The sequence below is a fragment of the Artemia sp. Qi Xiang Cuo genome, chromosome 19 (genome assembly GCF_049724085.1).
Source record: "Artemia sp. Qi Xiang Cuo chromosome 19, ASM4972408v1, whole genome shotgun sequence".
NCBI classification, from domain to species: Eukaryota; Metazoa; Arthropoda; class Branchiopoda; order Anostraca; family Artemiidae; genus Artemia; species Artemia sp. Qi Xiang Cuo.
This window is the reverse complement of record NC_142812.1, coordinates 20,966,921-20,994,918: the sequence shown is the minus strand read 5'-3', so window position 1 is coordinate 20,994,918 and position 27,998 is coordinate 20,966,921. Positions and strand designations below refer to the sequence as shown.

Below are 27,998 nucleotides of genomic sequence, written 5' to 3'. Positions count from 1 at the left end.
GCAATGAGAGAAGATTACAAAAACTTTGACAAAAGTGACGATCATAACCTACAATCATCCATAGATAACTGTGTTTCTACAACCTTAGATCACAAGGGGCGCACTGCTATACATTATGCCGCAAAAAAAGGGCAAATATCTGTAGCTAGTTATTTCTTAGAAAAAGGAGCAAACCTCGATTCGAAGGCTGCTAATTGGGAGGATTGCAGACAAACACCTTTACACTCTGCCGCTGCAGAAGGTAAACTAGACATGTGTCAATTACTTGTTTCAAAGGGTGCACATTTAGACGCTTTAGATGATAAAAGGCGTACTCCTTTACATTGTGCCTTGCAAGAGGGGCAAATATCTGTGGCTTGGTATCTCTTAGAAAAGGGAGCAAACCCCAATTTGAAAGCTGGAAATTCAAAGGATGGCGGATATACACCTTTGCACTTAGCTGCTGCAAAAGGTGAACTAGACATGTGTCAGTTACTTGTTTCAAAGGGTGCCTGTATAGCAACCTTAGATCACAAGGGGCGCACTGCTTTACATTATGCCGCAAAAAAAGGGCAAATATCTGTAGCTAGTTATTTCTTAGAAAAAGGAGCAAACCTCGATTCGAAGGCTGCTAATTGGGAGGATTGCAGACAAACACCTTTACACTCTGCCGCTGCAGAAGGTAAACTAGACATGTGTCAATTACTTGTTTCAAAAGGTGCACATTTAGACGCTTTAGATGATAAAAGACGTACTCCTTTACATTGGGCCATCAAAGGAAAAGAAGGTTTTGTAAATAGGATTTGTTTTCACAGAACAAAAGAAGAAGATAAACCAGAAATCGTCAAGTTACTACTTTTAAGAGGTGCATCTATTGATACTTTAGATAAGGATGGGCTTACACCGTTACATTATGCTGCCAAATATAACAAACTAGATAGTGCTCAGTTACTCGTTTCAAAGGGTGCAAATATAGACATCCTAGACAATAATAGTTACACTCCTTTACATTGGGCTGTAATAGAAGGCCAATTATCTGTAGCTAATTATCTTTTAGAAGCGGGAGCAAGCCCTAATTTGAAGGCTGGAAATGGAAAGGATCGGTTACAAACACTTTTGCACAAATCTGTTGCACAAGGTAAACTAGACATGTGTCAATTACTTGTTTCAAAGGGTGCACATTTAGACGCTTTAGATGATAAAAGACGTACTCCTTTACATTGGGCCATCAAAGGAAAAGAAGGTTTTGTAAATAAGATTCGTTTTCACAGAACAAAAGAAGAAGATAAACTAGAAATCGTCAAGTTACTACTTTTAAGAGGTGCATCTATTGATACTTTAGATAAGGATGGGCTTACACCGTTACATTATGCTGCCAAATATAACAAACTAGATAGTGCTCAGTTACTCGTTTCAAAGGGTGCAAATATAGACATCCTAGACAATAATAGTTACACTCCTTTACATTGGGCTCTAATAGAAGGCCAATTATCTGTAGCTAATTATCTTTTAGAAAAGGGAGCAAGCCCTAATTTGAAGGCTGGAAATGGAAAGGATCGGTTACAAACACTTTTGCACAAATCTGTTGCACAAGGTAAACTAGACATGTGTCAATTACTTGTTTCAAAGGGTGCACATTTAGACGCTTTAGATGATAAAAGACGTACTCCTTTACATTGGGCCATCAAAGGAAAAGAAGGTTTTGTAAATAGGATTTGTTTTCACCGAACAAAAGAAGAAGATAAACTAGAAATCGTCAAGTTACTACTTTTAAGAGGTGCATCTATTGATACTTTAGATAAGGATGGGCTTACACCGTTACATTATGCTGCCAAATATAACACACTAGATAGTGCTCAGTTACTCGTTTCAAAGGGTGCAAATATAGACATCCTAGACAATAATAGTTACACTCCTTTACATTGGGCTCTAATAGAAGGCCAATTATCTGTAGCTAATTATCTTTTAGAAAAGGGAGCAAGCCCTAATTTGAAGGCTGAAAATGGAAAGGATCGGTTACAAACACTTTTGCACAAATCTGCTGCACAAGGTAAACTAGACATGTGTCAGCTTCTTGTTTCAATGGGTGCATATATAAATGCTTTAGATGATAAAAGGCGTACTCCTTTACATTGGGCCGTGATAGAGGGGTTTCAAAGTACAGAAGCAGGAAATAGAACGGAAATTGTCAAGTTTTTTCGTGTCAACAAATTGGAGAAAAGAAGGAATTGTCAACAAAATCTTATAAAATTTCTTCTTTCAGGAGGTGCATCTGTAGATGCTTCAGATAAGGATGGTTTTACACCGTTACACTATGCTGTCAAACAAAACAGACTAGATCTTTGCCAGTTACTAGTTTTACATGGCGCTGAAGTGAATATTTTAACTTCGGATAAAATGACAGCATTAGACATAGCTTTGTCCGGACAGAAACTTGGATTTACATCTTTTTTAATAGCTGAATATCTCTTAGAAAAAAAAGCAATTTATCATCCCAATAAGACAAAAAAAGAATACCAAGCATTGCTAGAGGACTTAAAAGAACAATTATCTATAGAAAGAGCAGCTACAATGCAATTGTGTCCTATACTGTGCAACCTTGCCTTTAATAAATCTAACGATCTGAAATCAATATGCCGGCATGCTATCGTAAATTATGTATGCCAAGCCAAATTATGTGACACCATTGAACGGTTCGACATACCAATGTGTTTAAAAAGCTACTTAACCTTTGTGGAGGAATTTCGAGTTTACTTTATGCAAAAAAAAAATAAAAAAAAATAAACAAACAAGAAAAACAAAGAAAAAACAACAAAAATACCATACCTAAGCACAATCTGCGAATGCTTGAATCTTTTGTATCATTGATTGACCAGGTGGTTTGGGCCAAATTTGTCCATAGTCAGTTCATACATTAAATTTACCAAAGCAATCTCTTGCCGCATTTAAAACTTCATGACGCTTATTTGTTAGCGATTCTGACAAAAATATTCCACTTTTTGCTAGTTCAGCCTTTGCTTTGAAAATAACTCTAGCTAATTCAACATTTTTGAAGCGTATTAGCACTGAAGACACTTTAGATTGATCGTTAGAGTCATTCAAACTAAATCGATAAACATTTACAATATTATTGGCTTCAAAACCAGGGACCAGCATCTTGTCTTTAATGATAACCGATACTTCTTTCTTTAAATCATTTGTAACTTTTGAAATTAGCGAGAACAATATCAAAAGACTTGAATTTTGACATTAGCGTAGCAATGAAAATAAATAATTACTTATCTTTGAGTGGGCCAAGTAATCCAGTAATTTGTAAATAATCGCAAGTAATTACAAGTAGTCCAAGTAGCAAGTAGCCCCCCCCCCCACGCCTATCATTTTCCAAAATAAACATCAAATCAACATTTTGGGACATTTATTTTGTTCAGCATGGGTGAGAGATTTAATAATTATACTTTTAGGAATGTCAAATCCCTACAGCCCTCAGCGCAAGGGCTGTAAGATAGAGTCTGTTCATTGTTTAAATTTATTATATGCTATTAAGAAAGGTATGTATGTTTGACCTTTACTTTCCAAAAATATAAAGGGCATTCAGGAGAGCCTTTCAGAGAATGTTGAGGGGATTGTTGAACTAAATCAAAACACTTGATGTGTATACAAATTGTCAAAAGGGCGTGACTCTGGAATGACTGAATATATTAATTTGAAACTTTCAGAAAATGATAGGGGAGATGATCAATTGACCGAAAAGGCAATATTTTCAGGCTATCACCACAACCACTACTACTACTACTTCTACCACTGCTGCCACTATAACTAATGCTTCTGTAGCGACTATTACCAAGGCTGACTATTTTGAAATAAGCATCCGCCGAAAGGTTTAAGGGAAAATTCAACTAAATTCAAACATAGTGTGTGCATACAGATTGCAGATATGGGCGTATACGCAATATTTTTGGAATGGCTTACCCTATCAAAAGGAAACTGCTGGGGCATCATGAGTGGAATATTCGCATGGCCGAAAGGCAACATGTATCTGCTACTACTGCTTTTAATACTGCTGCTCCTACTGTTCCTACGACTACCACTACTGCTACGATTCTTGTACAATCAAGGCTACGCGTATGAAGGTAAAAATTTGACAGACTATTGATGGGGAATTTGAACTAAATAAAAAAGACTTTCTAAAATCAAAAACACAGATTGTCAAAATGGCGTATCTCAAGAATGGATTTGGGTATAAAGTTGGAACTTTCAGAGAATGCTTAAAGGTGAAGACAAATTGACAAAAAGGTAATATTTGCATACCACTAGCAACAGTTCTACCACTCCTACTTATACCAATACTACTACTACTGCTGCTTCTAAAGTTCTCGAACTACTACTTCAATTGTAGCAACTTGTACTCACAACAACTTGTGAGTATTATGATGAAAAGTGTGTCAAAAGGGCACATCAGCTATCTTTTCGGAACAGCTTACCGTATCAAAGTGAAAATTCCGGGGTATCATTAGGGGTGTGTTCAACTGGCCAAACGGCAACATGTAAATACTTATACTGTTATTAGCACTACAATACAACAATATTGCTTCTACTATTTCTGCTACTACCATCACAATTACTGTGATACTTGTATTATTAAGGCTAAGTCTATGAAGGTGAAAATTTGAGAGAATATTGAGGGGAAACTTGAACTAAATAAAAAAACACTTTACAAAATCAAAACAGATTGTCAAAAGGGTGTATCCCAAGAATCGATTTGTGTATAAAGTTGAAACTTTCAGAGAATGCTTAAAGGTGAAGACACATTGACAAAAAGGTAATATTCGCATGCCGCTACTAACAGTACTACCAGTCCTACTTATATCAATACTACTACTACTACTGCTTCTAAAGTTCTCAAACTATACTTCAATTGCAGGAACTTGTACCCACAGCAACTTGTAAGTATTATGATGAAAAGGGTGTCAAAAGGACACATCAGCTATATTTTCGGAATAGCTTACCGTATCAAGGTGAAACTTCCGGGGTTTCATGAGGGGGATGTTCAACTGGCCAAAAGGAAACATGTACATGCTTATACTGTTATTAGTACTGCAATACAACAATATTACTTCTACTATTTCTCCTACTACCACCACACTTATTGTGATACTTGTACTATTAAAGCTAAGTCTATGAAGTTGAAAATTTGATAGAATATTGAGGGCGAATTTGAACTAAATCAAAAGACACTATATGCATTCAAGTTTTCAAAAGAGCGTATCTCAAGAATTGAATTGGGTATTAAGTTGGAACTTTCAGAGAATGCTTAAAAAGGAAGATCAATTCATCAAAAGGCAATATGTGCACGCTTTTACTAGTATTACTTCCACTGCTACATTTACTAATTCTACAACTACCTTTACTATTACTCCAACGACTACATCTATTGCAACTACTTGTAAGGCTGAGAGCGCTAAGATAGAATTTCAAAAATTTATATGTGCATACAGTTATCAAAACGACATTTCGACAATGTCTTAGCAATGGCTTATTGTAGTAAGTTAAAACTTCCAGGACTTAATGAGAGGGACGGTCAATTGACCAAATTTTAATATTTATTACTTCTGCTGCTACTAGTGCTATTGCTATTAATACTGCTGCTAGTACTACTAATACTAACACCGCTACCATGACTCTTATTACGACTACGCCTAAGGCTATGGAAGTGGAATTATCTGGGAATTTTTAAGGGGAAACGTGAATTGAATCACTACACACTGTCTTTACACAGTTTGTCAAAAGGCCACATCAGCAATATCTTAGGAACAGTTTTGTGTGTGAAGCTGAAACTCACAAGACTTGTTTTGGGGGATGTTGAACTAACCAAAAGACAATGTTTGGATCTTAATGCTACTGCTTCTACTCATACTACGACTACTGCTATTATTATTACTACTGTTACTACTAACTACTGCTGCTACTTTAGTTAAGGTTATTACTATTAATTCTACATGTACTGCTACTTCTGCTACTATTATTACTACTGATGCTACTACTACTGCTACTAAAGCTAAGAGTATTAAGGCAAAAAGTTTGGGAAACGTTGAAACTGTTTTGAACTAAATCAAAACACACTACACCCACATAGGTTGTCAAGAGGGCGTATCAGCAATGGTTCAGGAGCGGATGATAATATTAAGCTTTAATTTGAAGCTTAGTCCATTAAGTTGAAGCTTTCAATGAACATTAAGTTGGATGTTAAACTGAATCAAAACGAACTAAAACCATGTAGATAGTCAAAAAGGCGGCAAAACAATGTCTCATCAGCGACAGACATTATTAAATTAGACCTTTCAGGGTAAGTTGTGACGGATTTTGAACTAGCCAGAAGACACTATGTGTATACATTTAATACTGCTTATACGGCTACTTTAACTAATGACGCTAAGGTTATTAAGGTGGAATGCTTAGGGGGAGTTCCAGTTAAACGGAAAGCCTATGTGCATGCCGGTTTTCCAAAGGACTTATAAGCAATAGCATCGGCAGTGCACCTCAACTATAGCTAGTAATATAATTGAAACTTTAAAGAGGCTAATTTGATTGGAAATTAAAACTTCTAATGCCCTTTCTAAGTCAAAAATGATTGATGGGCAACCCTGCACAGCTATGTAATTTGCCCATTATGTTTAAAACTAAACGTTGATTTGAAGCATAATCAAAAGGCACGGTGTGAATGCTGGCTGCCAATAAGACCGACATAAGAACAACTGAGGGTATCAAGTTTACAGCTTAACTAAATCAAAAGAGGGACAATGTATCCGGGTTGTCAAAGAGCATGGATATAATTTTATTGAAATGGTATAAAGTTTCATTTTCCAGGTTAACTAGAGGAGGCATAAAACTAAATTGAACTATACTATTTGTGTCAAAGTCATCAAAAGGGTGTATGTTGTTAAAAATTGTCGACTAAGTTTCTCCAACACACAAAAAGCAAGCAAAACTATTGACTCTTACAGAAAAACTGAAAACTTGTTAAGTATTATTTTTTTATGAAAAGACTATGTCAACAAAAAAACGAGCAGAAATAAATTAAAAAAATTTTTTCCTCAAAATAAATTTTTTCAAAGAAAAGTATAGAAACCAATAAATCGAAAATGAGCAGAAATAAAATCGAATCAGCTACCAAGCATAAAACCACTAAAAAAGAGAATATCTTAATAATTTTGAAGCAATAAAGCGTTTGCTTGTAAAGTTAGTTAGTTATAAAGTCTTCAGTTTTGGGGGCTACGAGGACGAGACTAAATTCAAGCTGACATCCAACCGGTCCGCTTAGGTTTCCTGATGAGCTGAGAAATTAGAGGATTTCACATGTCCTTTTCTACGCACTTTTACTTCCTGGTTTCCTGCCCCTAGCGATGCTCTACTGTGAAACTAACTTAATCATCCACGTAGTTAACAGAACCTCAGTCGTCAAAGCCATTTGTTTATACTTCCAAAGTCATCAAAGCCATTGGACATCCTTGTCTTGGTTACTTTTCTTTTTCCCTTTCCTTTGCTAACCTATTTGATGGTGCGAGGCACATGGTGACTGCCCCTTATGCCATTAGTTGTTCACTCTGTTTAATAATAGAATTTTATATGTCTTTTGAACAATTACCAGTTCTGTTCTTCTACTGTTATAGTTTGTTGATAGGCAGATTTTGAGTAGCTATATGGACCTATATATCTTAAAAGCTCTTCCTTTGTACATTAATGTCTCAGTTCTCTTTGAAAGGATCTGAAGTCATAAACAAAATGAAGCATAGCCTATCTTTTCCCGAATTATGGCTCACTGAAATGTTCAAAATCAGAATTTTTTAACGTAGAGTTTATTTCAAAGAGGGTAATATGATGTATTATATATTTGCTAAAAAAAAGACCAGCCAACCTATACAGATCACGAATTTAAATATATACAATATTTTCTAGATTGAAAGATCATTTCCTATTAATTCAAGTCTAGGAAGATGGAAAATGACATTATATATATATATATATATATATATATATATATATATATATATATATATATATATATATATATATATATATATATATATATATATATATATATATATATATATATATATATATATATATATATATATATATATATATATATATATATATATATATATATATATATATATATATATATATATATATATATATATATATTGTTATATGTTTACGATATTTTTTTCCCTGAATTTATGGAAAATAAAATAATGTTTTGTTTGCTATGAATCATGACTTTTTACTAGTTTTTACTAGATTTCGGGAAATTTACTAGATCCTCTAAATTTACTAGATTTTTTTTTTACTAGATCTAATAAAATCCTACTGACGGTGGCAACCCTGCTTCTGACCCCATCAAGGGTGGGAATAGGGGTACTAAATGATGGAATCCTGAATCTTTATTTAATTTTTTGGTCTCCCCAAGCTTGAATTGATTGAAAACGACCTCTTATTCTACCAAATACTGTACAAATTCATTTTTTCATCTCCTTCTTTTCTCCCTTAGAGTCGAAACGAGGTACTAAAGGATGCAATTCCAATTGTGATGTTGATTTTATGTTTCCCCAGATCTGAATTAATAGATAAATTTCAATTATGTGATTTTCAAGGCACGTTGCGCGGATGAAGGATAACAGATTGCCGAAGATTGTTCTTTTCGGCCAACCATCTAGGGCTAAACGGAAAGCAGGTCGTCCCCGTCTGAGGTGGGAGGACGTCATAAAGAAAGATTTAAAGGAAATGGAAACTTCGTGGGCGGGTGTAAAAAGGGAGGCCTTGAATAGATTGGGGTGGAGAAGGATCGTGCGTAGCTTTGTTGGCCTCAGGCGGCTTGGTGCTGCGGTGAGTTGTTAGTAGTAGTAGTAGTATTATGTAATTATAATACCATGAATGATATTTTTACCCCATCTGCTCCCGCCTAGGGTAGAGTTTTTAAACTAACAAATAATTTATTAACCAAAGAATTATTATTTCAGATAGTTCTTAGTGTTTTATCAATTGTTATCTTATATGTTATTATTCCATTGAAGGTGGAAAACCGGTCTCCTTTTGCAACACAGACAATGGAGCAGGCGTTTTAAGACATTATCTGGGGGCATATATAGTTCTTATGGAAGGGACGCTCTTGGAGGTCACCTACCCCCCCCCCACCCAGTCTCGATGCCCTTTTTTCCTCAAACGCATCCGATAAGAACTTTGAGATAGCCGTATTTCAAAAATAGTTCAAAGACCATGTAATGAAAACTCTGGGATCAACACAGGCCCCCAGGGCCCGAGGGAAGGCGTTTTAAGTTATGCCTTGGGAGAATATATGGTTCTTATGGAAAGGATGCTCGCAAAAACATCAGAGAGGGCTCATTTGATTGGAAATTGAAATTTCTAGCTCAATTGTTGAGAGTCAAAAGAGATTGGAGGGCAACTAGGCCCGCTTCCCCCATGCCCCTTTTTCCCTAAATGCATCCGATAAAAATTTTAGATGGCCATTAAGTTAAAATTTGTTCAAAAGTCAGATAACAAAAACTCAGGTGTCAACACAACTTTGGAAAAGGCTCATTTGATTAGAAATTGAAAACTTCGAGTTCACTTTTTAATAGTCCAAAGAGATCCAAGGGCAACTCGCCCCCCCCATGCCTTCTTTTCCATACCCATCTGATGTAAATTTTGAGATAGGTATTTTGTTAAAAATGGTTCAAAGGTCGATAAGGAATACTCCGGTGTCAATACAACCCCTCAGAGCCCGGGGGAAGGCGCTCTAAGTTATTCCCTAAAGGCATGTATGGTTCTTATAGAAGGAATGCTCGTATAAACTTCATAGGGGGCTCATTTGATTGAAAATTGAAAGTTCGAGTTCCCCTTTTAACTCTCAAAAGATATCTGCGGGCAAATAGCCCCCCCCCCCCTACCCCGCCTTCTTTTTCCAAACCCATCGGATGAAAATTTTGAGATAGGCATTTTGTTAAAACATTTTCAAAAATTAGATAACAAAAACTCCGGTGTCAACACAACCCCCCCCCCGGGACCGGGGGGGTTGCCATTGTAAATGTTGTCCTGGGAGCGTATATGGCTCTTATGAAAGAGGTACTCGTATAAACTTCAGAGAGGGCTCATTTGATTGGAAATTGACAGTTCTAGTTCCCTTTTTAAGAGTCAAAAGATATCCGAGGGCAACTAGCCCCTCCCCCAAAACGCCCTTTTTTGCCCAAGCACACCCGATTAAATTTTTAAAATATCTATTTTATAAAAAATTGTTCAAAGGTCAGATAAGGAAAACTCCTGTTTTGACGCAACCCCGAAGGGCCCGGAGGCAGGTGGTGTAAGTAATGCTCAGGGGCATATATAGTTCTTATGGAAGGGATGCCCGTATAAACTTCAGAGAGGGCTCATTTGATTGGAAATTGAAAGTTCAATTTCACTTTTCAAGAGTCAAAAGAGATTGGAGGCCAACTACCCCCCTCCTCTCCTCCACGCCCTAAATGCAGCAGATAACAATTTTGAGATAGACATTTTGTTAAAAATAGTTCAAATTTCAGAAAAAAAATTCCGGTGTCGACACAGCCCCCCAGGGTCCGGGGGTAGGCGTTGTAAGATATGCCCTGGGGGCCTATGATTGTAATGGAAGGGATGCTCGTATAAACTTCATAGAGGGCTGATTTGATTGGTGATTGAAGGTTGTAATTAACTTTTTAAGAGTCAAAAGTGATCGGAGGGCAGCTAATGTCCCCCCAAACTCCATTTTTTTCTAGAGGGACTTCATATAGAAGGGGTCGTTTTATAAACTTCAAAGAGGGCTTATTAGATTGTAAATCGTGAGTTCTAGTGCCCTTTGTAAGAGTCAAAAGTGATCGGAGGGCAATTACACCCCGCAAGCCCTTTTTCCCTAAATACATTTGATAAAAATTTGAGCTAGCCATTTTGTTAAAAATAGTTCAAAGATCATATTGCAAAAACTCCTTTACGCATGGCCATTTCGTTAAAAATAGTTCAAAGGTCAGATAAAAAAAACCCCGGTGTCGACGAAACCACCCACGGCCGAGGGGCAGGCGCTGCAAGATATGTCTTGGGGGCATATATGGTTCTTATGGAAGGGATGCTCGTATAAACTTCAGAGAGGGCTGATTTGAATGGAAATTGAAAGTTCTAGTTCAATGTTTAAGAGTCAAAAGAGATCGGAGGGCCCCTAGCCCTCCCCCCCCCCACGGCCTTTTTTCCCCATACCCATTCGATACAAATTTCGAGATGGCCATGTTTTTGAATAGTTCAAAGGTCAGATAACAAAAACTCAGGTGTCGACACAACCCCCCAGGGCCCGGAGGGCAGGCATTGTAAGCTATGTCCCGGAGCCGTTTATGGTTTTTATGAAAGGGATGCTCGTTTAAACTTCAGAGAGAGTTCATTTGAATGAAAATTAAAAGTTCTAGTTCATTTTATCAGATTAAAAAAAGATCAGAGGGCAACTAGCCCCTCCCGCCCTCCACGCCTTTGGGTTTATCAGATGGATAAACCCCTCCGATAAAAATTTGTGCAGACCATTTTGTTAAAAATAGTTAAAACATCGCATATTAAAACTCTAGAGTTGACACAACCCCCCAGGGCCCAGGGACAGTTGTTGTAAGTTATATTCTGGGGTATATATGGTTCTTATGGAAGAGTCTCGTATAAACTTCAGAGAGGGCTCATTTGATTGAAAATATAAAGTTCTATTTTAGTTTTAAAGATTAAAAAGATATGGAAGGGCAATAAGCCCCCCCCCCCCACGCCATTTTTTCCCCAAACCCTTCCCATAAAAATTTTGAGATAGCCATTTTGTTAAAAATAATTCAAACATCAGATAATAAAACTCCGAGGTTGACGCAAACCCATTTTTTTCACTTTGATATTGTTACTTTGATACAAGTTTTAATACTTTGATGAACATTTGATTTCTAAAAAAAAGTTTGATTTGGAAATAAGGAATTTTTAAAAACTTGAAACTTTTTCCAATCAAAAACGAACAAAAATTAATTAAAAAAATACTTTCCGAAAAATACGTTTTTAAAATAAAATTAATGGCCATTTTAAACTTAAGCTCAACAGATACAAATACCTGTTAAAATACAAACTCAACACGACCAGATATTACTATTAAAGGATAAATGAAACCCAAAACGAAAATTTATTAAATAAACAATCATAGCAAAAAGCATACAAAAAGTAATATTATAAATGAATAAATATATCCTAAAGCGAGTAATTAGATTGAATATGAAAACCAAGCTTAAAACGAAAAAAAATATTTTGCTTTTGAACTATAAATGAAATTCAAAACGAACAGAAATTAAATAAACAGTCAATGCAAACAAACATACAATAGTCATTAATGTAAATGAATAGATAAATCTTAAAACGAGTGAAACTTAAATTGAATATGCAAATCAAGCTTGAAACGAACAAAATCACTAACAACAAGAGTGTGGGTATCGCCTCCTTCTCTCACTGTAAAAGTCTAGAAGTAGTAACCGTTCTATATATTTGACGATTACATTGACGGTTACAAGCCTGAGGCATGAATATACAGTGTAGTCTAACCGGTACATTGACTTACCAGGGTCAGTCACCTGTAACTTGATTAGTAGGTTTTTTTTCTTTTTTTGTTGTCAATTACACAATGAATGTAGGTCATGAGTTCACATACACATTCTTAAAACTACACGTGATTAAACACTTTATAAAACTACGTGCTATTTGCTTATGTCCTGTTGGTACCATTCCAAACGAGTAGGGATTCCCCGCGCAAATTTGTTTCAACTCCAAGTTTTTTTTTTAATCAGAGTGGTTTTTTTTGCGAGCTGACACCAGTTTTTTAGGCAGCCAAACAGAGCAATTCTTAACAAATCGTCATTGAAACCCAGTATAAAGTGTTCATGCTTTGGAATTCAATTTTCATTATGTATTATCATATCGAGCATAGTACACTGGATTTTATTAACTGTGAAGCAATGGATTTTTATATTTTCAATTTGAGTAAACATTAATTATATATTTCAAAAAAAAAAAAAATAAATAAACATGTATCCATGATATTTATTCTGGCAAAAAAAATACAAATTTAAATAAAAACTGGTAAAATGTGTTAATAAACTGTTGGCTATAGCTATCTGATAACTCGTTCAGTATCGCATGTATTTTTAGCGGTATCAATGGTATTTCATTTGCGTAAAGCTATCTCGATTTGCCAAAACTTTTATCGTTCACATAAAAATAACTCAATTTGCAAAAATGGTATTCCATTTGCGTAACTCTGCTCTGAATGTCCTTAATGAGGATATAAATAATATAGAATGACATTGTGACTTGACCTAGCTTTACCTCTCCGATGTGGTCTGTATAATACAAAACTCTGTGGTCATTATAATACACAAGTTCCATTTTAACAGTGTTGTGAGGCCCCTTACCACAACCCAATAGGGCTCAGATCCCCCCCCCCCAACCCCGAAGGCAGCCCCCCGGCCGCAAAGGGTCTCTGGGCTCCCAAAGGGCCCCCAGCGCCCCCAAGGCTCCTGAGTCCCCCATTATAATACTTTTTAAGGCTTTATTATATCTTTTCAGAACAAATTATTATTTTAGGGAATGATTTCGGTGAAACAGTTAGAGACATTTTTAAAGATGATTTTAGAAGAGGATTTGAGGGTGAAACTCTGTGGTCATTATAATACAAAAGTTCCATTTGAACAGTGTTGTGAGATCCCTTACCACAACCCCAAAGGGCTCCGATCCTCCCACCCCAACCCCGAAGGAAACCCCCGGTCCGCAAACGTTCTCTGGGCTCCCAAAGGGCCCCCGGCGCCCCAAAGGCTCCAGAGTCCCCCATTATAATACTTTTTAAGGCTTTATCATATCTTCTCAGAACAAATTATTATCTTAGGGAATTATTTCGGTGAAACAGTTAGAGAAATTTTAAAAGATGATTTAAAAGATGATTTTAGAAGGGGATTTGAGAGTGAAACTCGGTGGTCCTTATAATACACAAGTTCCATTTGAACAGTGTTGTGAGCTCCCCTACCACAACCCCAAAGGGCTCCGATCCCCCCACCCCAACCCCGAAGGAAGCTTCCAGTCCTCAAAGGTTCTCTGGGCTCCCAAAGGGCCCCGTCGCCCCAATGGCTCCTGAGCCCCCATTATAATACTTTTTAAGGCTTTATTATATCTTTTCAGAAAAAATTATTATTTTAGGGAATTATTTCGGTGAAACAGTTAGAGACATTTTAAAATATGATTTAAAAGATGATTCTAGAAGAGGATTTGAGGGTGAAACTCGGTGGTTGTTATAATACACAAGTTCCATTTGAACAGTGTTGTGAGGTCCCGTACCACAACCCCAAAGGGCTCCGATCCCCCCACCCCAACCCCAAAGGAAGCCACCGGTCCTCAAAGGTCCCGCAAGCTACCAAAGGCCCCCCGGGGCCCCAAGGGCTCCTAAGCCCCCATTATAATACTTTTTACGGCTTTATTATATCTTTTCAGAACAAATTATTATTTGAGGGAATTATTTCGGTGAAACAGTTAGAGTCATTTGAAAAGACGATTGATAAGACGATTTTAGAATAGGATTTGAGGGTGAGACTCTGTGGTCGTTATAATAGACAAGTTCCATTTGAACAGTGTTGTGAGGTCCCCTACCAAAACCCCATAGCCCTCCGATCCCCCAACCCCGACCCTGAAGGAAGCCCCATGTCCTCAAAGGTCCCCCAAGCTCCCAAAGGACCACCCAGCCCTCAAAGGTCCCCTCAGACCCTCAAAGACCCTACCCAGACTCCCGTCTTTCGTAGGTGAATGTTGTCTGAAACTTATGTTTTGGGGTGTATGGGTTGCTATTTTTGACTTTTCGGAGTTGGATTTCTTAGTCTTTCATAGGTATGTGTTGTCTGAAATCTATGATTTGGGATGGGTGGTTTGCTATTTTTGACTTTCCTAAGCTAGATTTCTTACCCTTTCATAGGTGTGTGTTATCAGACAATTATTATATGGGAGTTATAGTGTAATAGTTTAAGTATTCAGAACTAAATTTCTGAGTAGTTAGTTGCGTTATGTTGTCCGAAACCTATGATTTAGGATGTTTTGGTTGATATTTTTTGAACTTTCTGACCTGGATTTCTTAGTTTTTCGTTGGTGTGTGTTGTCTGATACTTAAGGTTTGGGTCGAGTGGTTTGCTATTTTTGACTTTTCTGAGCTACATTTCTTAGTCTTTCGTTGGTGTGTGTTGTCTGAAACCTATGATTTGGGATATGTCATTTTTAGCCTAATCGCATAGCTACTAAAGGAACATTTTTGTTGTATTAATTGGTATCAATATTCTGTTTTTTAGAGTTTCGGTTACTATTGAGTCTTACATGCCTGAAATCATGAATTAGAATATTTAATTAGCTGTTTGGGTTTTCAGACATAGTTTCTAAGATGTTCATGGGTGTTAGGTTCCTGGAGGGTTTTATGACTCCTTCCTCCAATGAATTCAGATGGTTTTAGGACTCATCCCCCTAGCCATAGCTCCATTCAACCTTGAGCGAATGCTGTACTGTGGGATCAATTTCTTGTGAATAACCCAAATGAATTAGTAGAAAATAAAGTTTTAACAAGAAATATCTGAACAGTATTTTTTTTGGGGGGTGGGGGCGATGACAGAGTGGATATCTTAGACTAGTTATAGTGCTGTACTCTGGCATGAACTGCTTTCGAAAACCCGGATGAATTAGTTGAAAAGAAAGTTTTAACAAGAAATGTCTTAAAAGTTTTTTTTTTTGGGGGGGGGGAATCTGAGCTAATTAGGGTTTTTGACCATAAACTATTGTTTTTTGCAAGAAAATTGTTGAAAATACAATTCTCTGATTCAAATGTGAAACTTAAGTCCTTTTTAGGATCGAAAAAATTAACTATTTCTGTAAAATCTGAGCTAATAAGGGTTTTTGACCGTAAACTATAGTTTTTTGCAAGAAAATTATGGAAAATACAATTCTCTGGTTCAAATGTGAAACTTAAGTCCATTTTTGGATCGAAAAAATAAACTCTTTCCGTAAAATCAGAGCTAATAAGGGTTTTCGACCGTAAACTATAGTTTTTTGCAAGAAAATTATGGAAAATACAATTCTTTGGTTCATAGGTGAAACTTAAGTCCATTTTTGGATCGAAAAATAAAACTATTTCTGTAAAATCTGAGCTAATAAGGGTTTTTGACTGTAAACTCTAGTTTATTGAAAGAAAATTATGGAAAATACAATTCTATGGTTCAAATTTGAAACTTAAGTCCTTTTTTGGATTGAAAAATAAAACTATATCCGTAAAATCTGAACTAATAATTCAATATTTTTTTCATAAAAATAAACTATTTTTTGTTTTTAAAACTTCGAAATTTTTCAACTTTATTTATTTTTTTCTTTTTGTATGTATCTTAAAATGTCAAAGTATGCTTACGGTTCTAACAATCGTGCTCTATGATTGGTCAGAGACACGATGTGGCTTTCCCACTGGTATTCTATGACTGCTTATCGTCACTACCTAGTCTACTGCATGTATTAAATCAGTATTTTTTACACAGTGGAACGATAAACACATAAGTCATATCTTTTAAAAAAGAAAGTGAATATGGAACATTTTAATGGAGTGTGTTCACATAACAAGGTTATTGTAGCATTGAATGCTGACAAGGAGAAGTATTTAAACTATGAAACAAGTACTAGTGGTAGCACTATTGGAAATATATGCATGCATTGTTATGACAGTAAGGAATTAAATTTCTTTGGGATACCGAAAAAATTCAACTCTTATGATGGTGGTTATGCGAGATTGAGATCTCCAGAGATGACTGCACTCAAAGAGAATGCTAACATAAAAATAAGTGTTGATGATAGAGGACAACTCCTTGCTACTGCAGCAGGTAACACATTACCTACGGATACATCGGAAAAAGTTGACACAATCTAAGTACCGGAAAGAATAAATTCATTTTCAAAGTTTTTATCGGATATATCAGATAACAGTCATAAAATCCAAGTTCTATTCCTTTTGGCCTCATGTGTTGTTACGTTGAATTTAGATTAGACCGGTTTTTCTTTTAATTTTGGCTTCATGTGTTGTTACGTTGAATTTAGATTAGACCGGTTTTTCTTTCTATATTAGACACTAGCGTATATTTTTAGAGTAGAAAAAGAAAATTCTGGTTAGTCTGAAGTTGAATGTCTGAAAAGTATTTTTTTTTGTGGGGGGGATACACGATTGGCTGAAACAAAAGCAGAACTTTTAAAATCACAACAACTGAAGATCAGTAAATAATTCACTTGATTTTTTTTTGTTAAACATAATTGGCTTTAATAAAAGCGAAACTTTTAAAATCACAACAACTAAAGATCAGTAATAGATTCCTTTGTGTTTTTTTGTTAAACACAATTGGTTGAAACAAAAGCAGAACTTTTAAAATCACAACAACTGAAGGTCAGTAAACAATTCCTTTGTTTTTTTTGTTAAACACGATTGTTTGAAATAAAAGCGGAACTTTTAAAATCACAACAACTGAAGGTCAGTAAATAAAAAAAACCTAAAATAATGTCATGAAATCAACATGCAAAGTCGACATATCTTTATTTCATTTTTTAAAGGTTAATTTAGACGAGGTTACGGGCGCGCACGTAACCTCGTCTAAATGAACCTTAAAAAAATGAAATAAATGTATGTCGACTTTGCATGTTTATTTTATGACATTATTTTAGTTTTTTTTTTTATTTACTGACCTTCAGTTGTTGTGATTTTAAAAGTTCCTCTTTTATTTCAATCAATCGTGCTTAAAAAAAAAAAAAAATGGAATTATTTAATGACCTTCAGTTGTTGTGATTTTAAAAGTTCTGCTTTTGTTTCAACCAATTGTGTTTAACAAAAAAAACAAAGGAATCATTTACTGATCTTTAGTTGTTGTGATTTTAAAAGTTTCGCTTTTATTTCAGCCAATTATTTTTAACAAAAAAAAAAAATTGAATTATTTACTGTTCTTCAGTTGTTGTTATTTTAAAATTTCTGCTTTTGTTTCAGCCAATCGTGTATCCCCCCCCCCTAAAAAAAAAAAATACTATTCAGACAATCAACTTCAGACTAACCAGAATTTTTTTTTCTACTCTAAAAATATACACTAGTCTCTACTATAGAAAGAAAAACCGGTCTAATCCAAATTCAACGTAACAACACATGAAGCCAAAATTAAAAGAAAAATCGGCCTAATCTAAATTCAACGTAACAACACATGAAGCCAAAACGAATAGAACTGGGATATTATGACTGTTATCTGATGTATCCGATAAAAACTTTGAAAATGAATTTATTCTTTCCGGTACTTAGATTGTGTCAACTTTTTCCGATGTATCCGAGAAATGGATGTTGATATTGAATTTAATCACTCTTACACTTATATTTTGTGAAATTGCTGTATTGTCTGTCCAGGAAGCGACTTCAATCGATAACGAATGTTAATAGAGAGAGTTTCTTCAATTTTTTTTTTATAATTTCCTATAATAAAATTTCTGTATTGTGTAACCAAGAGATGCTTGTTACTTACTTACTTACTTACCTACTTCCTACTTGCTTACAATTTTTTCATTAGTGACATAATGAAAAATCCAACAACGGATGTTGATAAAGAATTTATTCATTCTGATACCTAGATTTTGTCAATGTTACCCCATGTGTCTGACAATAGATGTATGCAAATTCCTTTTCTCACATCTCTGATGTTTTAATAGACATTCTAAACTTTTGATATACTAGCTTACTCTAAAAATAATGAACACATAACAATGTAATGCATAATATATTTTTAATGAAATAATGCTATGTAGAATATTAATACAAAATTATATTATGACACATAGTCATACACACGTTCACTCTTAAACATCCAGAAACGATGGTCCCATCATGTAGAATAGTTTTTACCATGTCTTATGCATTTATCACGATCAGGCATGTCCTTAGGTATCCAGTGCGCGAAGAATCTGACCTCGTCTTCAGGACGATGATAAACCCCTTCAAATTTAGGACACTTAAATTCTTCTAGATTGAAAAGTGGAATCCTAGGGTCAAACTTTTGAATTAAGACTTTATCTGTAGAAACATTACCCTTTACATAGAGTGCTTCAACCCCGAAAAAGCTGTAAATTTCACTGACTTCCTCCTGGACATTTCTCAGTTCCTGACCACTATTATTAAGTGGTGTAATCACTCTTTCATAGAATCCCAGTCTGTTCATATGATGTAATGTAGTACTCCACAAGCTTTTATCATACTCAAACATGTTATAGTTCACCATCTAATGATAACAGTCAATTTCTTCAAGTTCCATTGACAATAATAAAAATGTACATTCAAATATAACACCACAAGATGATTTTTTCAAACCGATAAATTCTGTGTCATACAGTCCTATCATCTTGGAAGCTATTAATGTAGTTGTTAAGAAGAGAAATACATCATCAAACTTTTATATCTTCGCTCAAGGTTGAATGGAGTTATGGCTAAGGGGGATGACTCCTAAAACCATCTGAATTCATCGTGGGGAGGAGTAATAAAACCCTTAGAAGTCATTGCGGGGAGGAGTCATAGAACTCTCAGTATCATTTGCTTGCAAATGAAGTCTGGAAATTACAATTTTTTTTTTAATTTCTGTATTGTGTATCCAAGAGGTGAATTCAAGAATGATATTTTGTCATTTTAAGATACGTACAAAAAATGTATTTTACATAATTTTCTTACAAGAAACTAGAGTTTACGGTCGAAAAAGCCTTATTAGCTCAGATTTTACGGAAATAGTTTAATTTTTCGATCCAAAAATAGACTTAAGTTCCACATTTGAACCAGAGAATTGTATTTCCATAATTTTCTTACAAAAAATTTTAGTTTACGGTCAAAAACCCTTAATAGCTCAGATTTTACGGAAATAGTGTGTCTGACAATGGATGTACGCAAATTCCATTTCTTACATCTCCAATATTTTAATATACATCCTAAACGCTTGATATGCTAGCTTACTCTAAAAAATAATGAACACCTAACAATATAATATCTTTAATGAAATAATGCTATGTAGAATATTAATACAAAAATATATTATGATACATACATTTTTAATCTGTTCCATAAAATAGTTCACCATGTTCTCTCTTGATATTGTAGTTATTGTCTTCTCTTAGTTCGTAATCAGTAGAATAATCATTATTCCATTTTTGAATCATACACAATTTTTACTGGTGTCTCATGAACAGGCTCAATATGCTTTTCGTCTTTGCTATTATTTGATTCATTGACTGTTTGATCAATGCCAGTCATGTTTGCTGGTGCTTTGTACTTCATCGTTTCATCTTTATATTCCTTAGTGATATTTTTTGACAATACCATTTTTGTTTCTTGCAATTTCACTGTCTATTAACACATTATTTTCACACAGGTAGCAGTTTCGGCACGTAAACAAGATATGGTTTACGATATTAGTAGCAGAGTAGGCCTTTCTTTTATTAGCCTTCCGTTGAATGCTAATACCCGAAAGCTGATGATTGGATGTATCCGTAGGTAATGTGTTACCTGCAGCAGTAGCAAGGAGTTGTCCTCTATCATCAACACTTATTTTTATGTTAGCATTCTCTTTGAGTGCAGTCATCTCTGAAGATCTCAATCTCGCATAACCACCATCATAAGAGTTGAATTTTTTCGGTATCCCAAAGAAATTTAATTCCTTACTGTCATAACAATGCATGCAGACATTTCCAATAGTGCTACCACTTGTACTTGTTTCATAGTTTAAATACTTCTCCTTGTCGGCATTCAATGCTACAATAACCTTGTTATGTGAACACACTCTATTAAAATGTTCCATATTCACTTTCTTTTTTAAAAGATATGACTTATGTGTTTATCGTTCCACTGTGTAAAAAATACTGATTTAATACATGCAGTAGACTAGGTAGTGACGATAAGTAGTCATAGAATACCAGTGGGAAAGCCACATCGTGTCTCTGAACAATCATAGAGCACGATTGTTAGAACTGTAAGCATACTTTGACATTTTAAGATTCATACAAAAAGAAAAAAATAAATAAAGTTGAAAAATTTGAAGTTTTAAAAACAAAAAATAGTTTGTTTTTATGAAAAAATATTGAATTATTAGTACAGATTTTACGGATATAGTTTTATTTTTCAACCCAAAAAAGGACTTAAGTTTCACAGTTGAACCATAGAATTGTATTTTCCATAATTTTCTTTCAATAAACTAGAGTTTACACTCAAAAACCCTTATTAGCTCAGATTTTACAGAAATAGTTTTATTATTCGATCTAAAAATGTGCTTAAGTTTCACCCATGAACCAGAGAATTGTATTTTCCGTAATTTTCTTACAAAAAACTATAGTTTACGATCAAAAACCCTTATTAGCTCTGATTTTACGGAAATAATTTATTTTTTTGATCCAAAAATGGACTTAAGTTTCACATTTGAACCAGAGAATTGTATTTTCCATAATTTTATTGCAAAAAACTAGAGTTTACGGTCAAAAACCCTTGTTAGCTCATATTTTACATAAATAGTTATATTTTTTCGATCCTAAAAAGGACTTAAGTTTAAAATTTGAATCAGGGAATTGTATTTTCCATAATTTTCTTGCAAAAAACTAGAGTTTACGGTCAAAAACCCTAATTAGCTCAGATCCCCCCCCCCCCAAAAAAAAATACTTTTCAGACATTTCTTGTTAAAACTTTATTTTCAACTAATTCATCCGGGTTTTCGAAAGCAGTTCATGCCAGAGTACAGCACAATAACTAGTCTAAGACATCCACTCTGTCATCACCCCCACCCCCCAAAAAAATACTTTTCAGATATGTCTTGTTAAATCTTTATTTTCAAATAATTCATTTTGGTTTTTCACAAGAAATTCATACCACAGTACAGCATTCGCTCAATTTTGAATGGAGCTATGGCTAGGGGGATGAGTCCTAAAACCATCTGATTTCATTGGAGGAAGGAGTCATAAAACCCTCCAGGAACCTAACACCCATGAACATCTAAAAAACTATGTCTGAAAACCCAAACAGCTAATTAAATATTCTAATTCATGATTTCAGGCACGTAAGGCTCAATAGTAACCGACACTCTAAAAAAGGGAATATTGATACCAATAGATACAACAAAAATGTTCCTTTAGTAGCTATGCAATTGGACTAAAAATGACATATCCCAAATCATAGGTTTCAGACAACACACAACAACGAAAGACTAAGAAATCTAGCTCAGAAACGTCAAAAATAGCAAACCACTCGTCCCAAATCATAAGTTTCTGACAACACACACCTATGATAGGCTAAGAAATCCAGCTCAGAAAGGTCAAAAAATAGCAACCCACACATCCTAAATCATATGTTTCAGACAACACACACCAACGAAAGACTAAGAAATCTAGCTCTGAATAGTCCAACTAGCAAACTATACATCCCAAATCATAATTTTCTGACAACACACACCTATGAAAGGGTAAGAAATCCAGTTCAAAAAAGTCAAAAATAGCAAACCACCCATTACAAATCATATATTTCAGACAGCACGTACCTCTGAAAGACTATGAAATCCAGCTCCGAAAAGCCAAAAATAGCAACTCATACACCCCAAAACATAAGTTTCAGACAACGTTCACCTACGAAAGACGGGAGTCTAGGAAGGGTCTTTGAGGATCTGAGGGGACCTTTGAGGGCTGGGTGGTCCTTTGGGAGCTTGGGGGACCTTTGAGGACCGGTGGCTTCCTTCAGGGTCAGGGTAGGGGGATCGGAACCCTTTGGGGTTGTGGTAGGGGACCTCACAACACTGTTCAAATGGAACTTGTGTATTATAACGACCACAGAGTTTCACCCTCAAATCCTCTTGTAAAATCATCTTTTAAATCATCTTTTAAAATTACTCTAACTGTTTCACCGAAATAATTCCCTTAAATAATAATTTGTTCTGAAAAGATATAATAAAGCCGTAAAAAGTATTATAATGGGGGCTCAGGAGCCATTGGGGGGCGGGGGGGCCTTTGGGAGCTTGGGGGACCTTTGAGGACCGGTGGCTTCCTTTGGGGTTAGGGTGGGGGGATCGGAGCCCTTTGGGGTTGTGGTAGGGGACCTCACAACACTGTTCAAATGGAACTTGTGTATTATAACGACCACCAAGTTTCACCCTCAAATCCTCTTCTAAAATCATCTTTTAAATCATCTTTTAAAACGACTCTAACTGTTTCACCGAAATAATTCCCTAAAATAATAATTTTTTCTGAAAAGATATAATAAAGCCTTAAAAAGTATTATAATGGGGGCTCAGGAGCCATTGGGGCGCCGGGGGTCTTTTGGGAGCCCAAAGAAACTTTGAGGACCGGGGGCTTCCTTCTGGGTTGGGTTGGGGGGATCGGAGCTCTTTGGGGTTGTGGTAGGGGACCTCAAAACACTGTTCAAATGGAACTTGTGTATTATAAGGACCACCGAGTTTCACTCTCAAATCCCCTTCTAAAATCATCTATTAAATCATCTTTTAAAATGTCTCTAACTGTTTCACCGAAATAATTCCCTAAAATAATAATTTGTTCTGAGAAGATATGATAAAGCCTTAAAAAGTATTATAATGGGGGATTTAGGAGCCATTGGGGCGCCGGGGGCCCTTTGGGAGCCCAGAGAACCTTTGAGGACCGGGGGTTTCCTGTGGGGTTGGGGTGGGGGGTTCGGAGCCCTGTGGGGTTGTGGTACGGGACCTCACAACAATGTTCAAATGGAACTTGTGTTTTATAACGAGCACAGAGTTTCACCCTCAATTCCTCTTCTAAAATCATCTTTTAAATCATCTTTTAAAATGTCTCTAACTGTTTCACTGAAATAATTCCCTAAAATAATAATTTGTTCTGAAAAGATATAATAAAGCCTTAAAAAGTATAATAATGGGGGACTCAGGAGCCATTGGGGCGCCGGAGGCCCTTTGGGAGCCCAGAGAACCTTTGAGGACCGGGGGCTTCCTTCGGGGTTGGGGGGGGGGGGATCAGAGCACTTTGGGGTTGTGGTAAGGGACGTCACAACACTGTTCAAATGGAACTTGTGTATTATAACGACCACAGAGTTTCACCCTCAAATCCTCTTCTAAAATCATCTTTAAAAATGTCTCTAACTGTTTCACCGAAATAATTCCCTAAAATAATAATTTGTTCTGAAAAGATATAATAAAGCCTTAAAAAATATTATAATGGGGGACTCAGGAGCATTGGGGCACCGGGGGCCCTTGGGGAGCCCAGAGAACCTTTGAGGACGGGGGGCTCCCTGCGGGGGGGGGGTGGGGGGATCGGAGCCCTTTGGGGTTGTGGTAAGGGACCTCACAACACTGTTCAAATGGAACTTGTGTATTATAATGACCACAGAGTTTTGTATTATACAGACCACATCGGAGAGGTAAAGCTAGGTCAAGTCACAATGTCATTCTATATTATTTATATCCTCATTAAGGACATTCAGAGCAGAGTTCCGCAGATGGAATACCATTTTTGCAAATTGAGTTAGTTTTATGCGAACGATAAAATTTTTGGCAAATCGAGATATCTTTACGCAAATGAAATACCATTGATACCGCTAAAAATACATGCGATACTGAATGAGTTATCAGATAGCTATAACCAACAGCTTATTAACACGTTTGACCAGTTTTGATTGAAATTTGTATTTTTTTGCCAGAAGAAATATCATGGATACATGTTTATTTTTTATCTTTTTTTTTGAAATATAGAATGAATGTGTACTCAAATTGAAAATAGAAATATCCATTTTTTCACAGTTAATAAAATCCAGTGTACTATGCTCGATATGCTAATACATAATGAAAATTGAATTCCAAAGCATGAACACTTTATACAGGGTTTCAATGACGAATTGTTAAGAATTTCTCTTTTTGGCTGCCTAAAAAACAGGTGTCAGCTCGAAAAAAAAACACTCTGATTGAAAAAAAAACTTGGAGTAGAAACAAATTTGCGCGGGGAATCCCTACTCGTTTGGAATGGTACCAACAGGACATAAGCAAATAGCACGTAGTTGTATAACTTGTTTAATCACGTGTAGTTTTAAGAATGTGTATGTGAACTCATGACCTACATTCATTGTGTAATTGACAACAAAAACAGAAAAAAAACCTACTAATCAAGTTACAGGTGACTGACCCTGGTAAGTCAATGTACCGGTTAGACTACACTGTATATTCATGCCTCAGGCTTGTAACCGTCAATGTAATCGTCAAATATATAGAACGGTTACTACTTCTAAAACCTACTGTGTCATTGGCGCTTTACTGAAAACCAATTTTTTTACAAATATTTTTCATTGTACTTAATATTGAAAATAAACATTAAAATTATTGTAAAATTTTTGCAAATCGCACCATCACATTCAGCGTATTAGAGATCCCTGCTGTAAAAGTTTCAAGCTCCTATATACAAAAGTGTGAATTTTTGCAATTTTTGCCAAAAGAGAGATCACAGATACATGTTTTTTCAAAGGGTGATCATGTCGAACCAGCGATGTTAGAAGATCGAGACGGGGTTCGTTTGATCGGAAATAAAAAGTTCTAGTTCCTTTCTTGGGTGACCAAAACTATATGAGGGCAACTTGTCCTCCTCCCACGCCCTTTTTTTCCTCATAGTCATCCAGTAAAAATTTTGAGATAGCTATTTTGTTCAGCATAGTCGAAACATATCATAGCCACGTTTTTGGGGATGAATTGAACCCCAAACCTTTGGGGAAAGGGCTACAAGCTACGAATCTTACCCGTTGTTTACATATAATACTAGTTGTTGGCAAGTATACAGATATTTTTCTATGGCTGAGGGTTATTTCCTAAAGGGAGAATTTTACATTGGAAGGGAAGTTTTTGGGAGTGAACTTTCAAATGGAAATTTTACAAGGGGGGAAATTCACCAGAATTCAAATAAGAAGTTCGTTTTAAATGTATTTCTTTCTCTTTGCCGATTCCATTTTATGTGTGGAGATGTTCTGGGGGAATTGTCCTTAGGCAATTTTCAGTAAGGTTGGAATTCTCAGGGAGATTCTAATTAAAATGGGCAGAAATTGTTTCGTACATAAATGAGGATGTTCCCTGCTATACACCCCGCTCTTTATGCTACAGTTTGAATTTTGTCCCGATTCTTTAAGGACTAGACAATGGTGGTTTAATTAGAACAATAAAAAGGTTTTTAAAAGTATTCAAAACTTTAGCGTAAAGAGCAAGGGGTTGAGGAGGATATCCCCATTTAGATACGGAAAAAATTTTTTGTTTTCAGTATTAATGTCACTCCTTACTTTTAGTTGAAAAAACTTGTAACAAGGTTAAGCCCTTCGTTGAATCTCTTCTATCGGCTGAATCGAAAGCTTGCTCATAATCTATAAAACTGAGGACTAAAGTTGTTTGATGACTCAGGCACTTCTCAATTATCAACCTAATGAAAATTTTGTCAGAAAATCCTCTACCCTTCCTAAAACTGCGCTATACTTTTCTTAAAACTTTGCCTACAACAACTTTAAGTCTAAAAAGTATAATAATTACCACGCTCATTCTAGTCACCATTCTTATACAGGGGTTTAATTAGGGTTTTCCTAAAACCGCTAGGTACTTCCCATTTAAGGCATAATCATTTAAGGTATATGGTATATACAATAATGTGAAGACCACTCTTTGGCTGCTAATTTTAGTAAAAAAAAAAAAAAAAAAAAAAAAAAAAAAAAAAAAAAAAAGGTATATGGTATAGCTACCATATATAAAAAAAAACTTATTAGCCCCACTATCAATACCTGGGGCCCTATTTTTTTTTTTTTTTTTTTATTACTATCAATAATTCTTCCTCACAAAATAAGTCTTAATCCTCGTTGAAGGTGCCACAAACCTTTTCATTTTCCTCTATATGTTTTTGTAGCTCTATCCCGGTATAGTATATTCTGAAATTGTTTTGCCCGTCGCTCTTAACTCTTTCCTTATCATTAATTGTGACCCCCTTTCTATTCTTAACTGAGACAAGTTCAGATCTATTACTCTCTCTCAATTTTTAAACATGCACGTACAATATTCTACTATTACTCCGCCTAGCTGTATCATCCAGTCCTCGACAATTTTATCCATGGCCTCAACTTCACACTTCCTTAGTTCATATTTTAATCTTTTCACCGTTTTCTTTACACTATTAATACACTGGTTAAAAGGTAGCACTAAAACTTAAAGGAGTTATCATTACTTAGATTTAGTTCCTCCAACACCTCCAACCCCTCGAGGTATATTGGCCAGCTATGGTTCAACTTCACGTCGGATGATATTAAGCCAAAAAGCATAGCTCGCTGAGGGATGATCGCAAAACTCTCACCTCATCTTCAAAAAAAAGAAACAATGGTGTCCGTTGCCTGCGCTCTTCCGCAAACCGAGCGGAGCCCAGATGTAAGGGTCGTCTTTTTGGTATTTTAACAAAAATTTCGTTTTGTGCATTTTTCGTTGCTATTGAGCTGAGTCGTTCCTTACTTGCAGTTCGCTGCTATGAATTATTTGATACCAAACAATCGCATTAGAGCGCTTAGTGCTATGTACGAGAATAACATTGCTGCGGTTAAGGTAAAAAATGAGGCTATCGTCGCAAGGTCGCATTCTATCGCCGTTTATTTGGATTATTTTGATGGACCTTGTCTTAAGGAGCACAGGAAATCCACGGGGAGAACATAGAATAAAATAGATAAAAAAAATTTTATGGACTTAGATTGTTCTGAGGATTTATGTATTCTAGATGAAAATTTGAGCAAAATGAATGGAATTTTAGAGGTTTTCAAATTCAGGGTGCTATAATAGGTTTGAATATAATAAGTTTGAAGATTTATTTTAAGAAGACTAAGTTCTTAAGACTAAGAAATAAATGGAGATGAAAAGGTGACATTGGATAACGAAAAGATC

At 35.6% G+C, this 27,998-nt stretch overlaps 1 protein-coding gene across 1 annotated transcript; it reads left to right on the top strand.

Annotated features, from left to right (window-relative positions):
- Positions 1 to 3: 3 nt before the first annotated feature.
- On the top strand, positions 4 to 27,773 carry LOC148940599 (uncharacterized). Its single transcript, XM_089105526.1, has 3 exons — positions 4 to 2,309; positions 2,424 to 2,727; positions 27,582 to 27,773. The coding sequence occupies exons 1-3, from the start codon at positions 4 to 6 to the stop codon at positions 27,771 to 27,773; spliced, it is 2,802 nt and encodes a 933-aa protein (XP_088961652.1).
- The last annotated feature ends 225 nt before the right edge of the window (positions 27,774 to 27,998 follow it).

Coding starts and splice junctions, on each gene's coding strand:
- LOC148940599 (XM_089105526.1), top strand. CDS start 4: ATGAGAGAAGATTACAAAAACTTTGACAAAAGTGACGATCATAACCTA. Junction 2,310..2,423: donor CACTATGCTGTCAAACAAAA/CAGACTAGATCT, acceptor ACTTGGATTTAC/ATCTTTTTTAATAGCTGAAT. Junction 2,728..27,581: donor CCTTTGTGGAGGAATTTCGA/GTTTACTTTATG, acceptor CCTTACTTGCAG/TTCGCTGCTATGAATTATTT.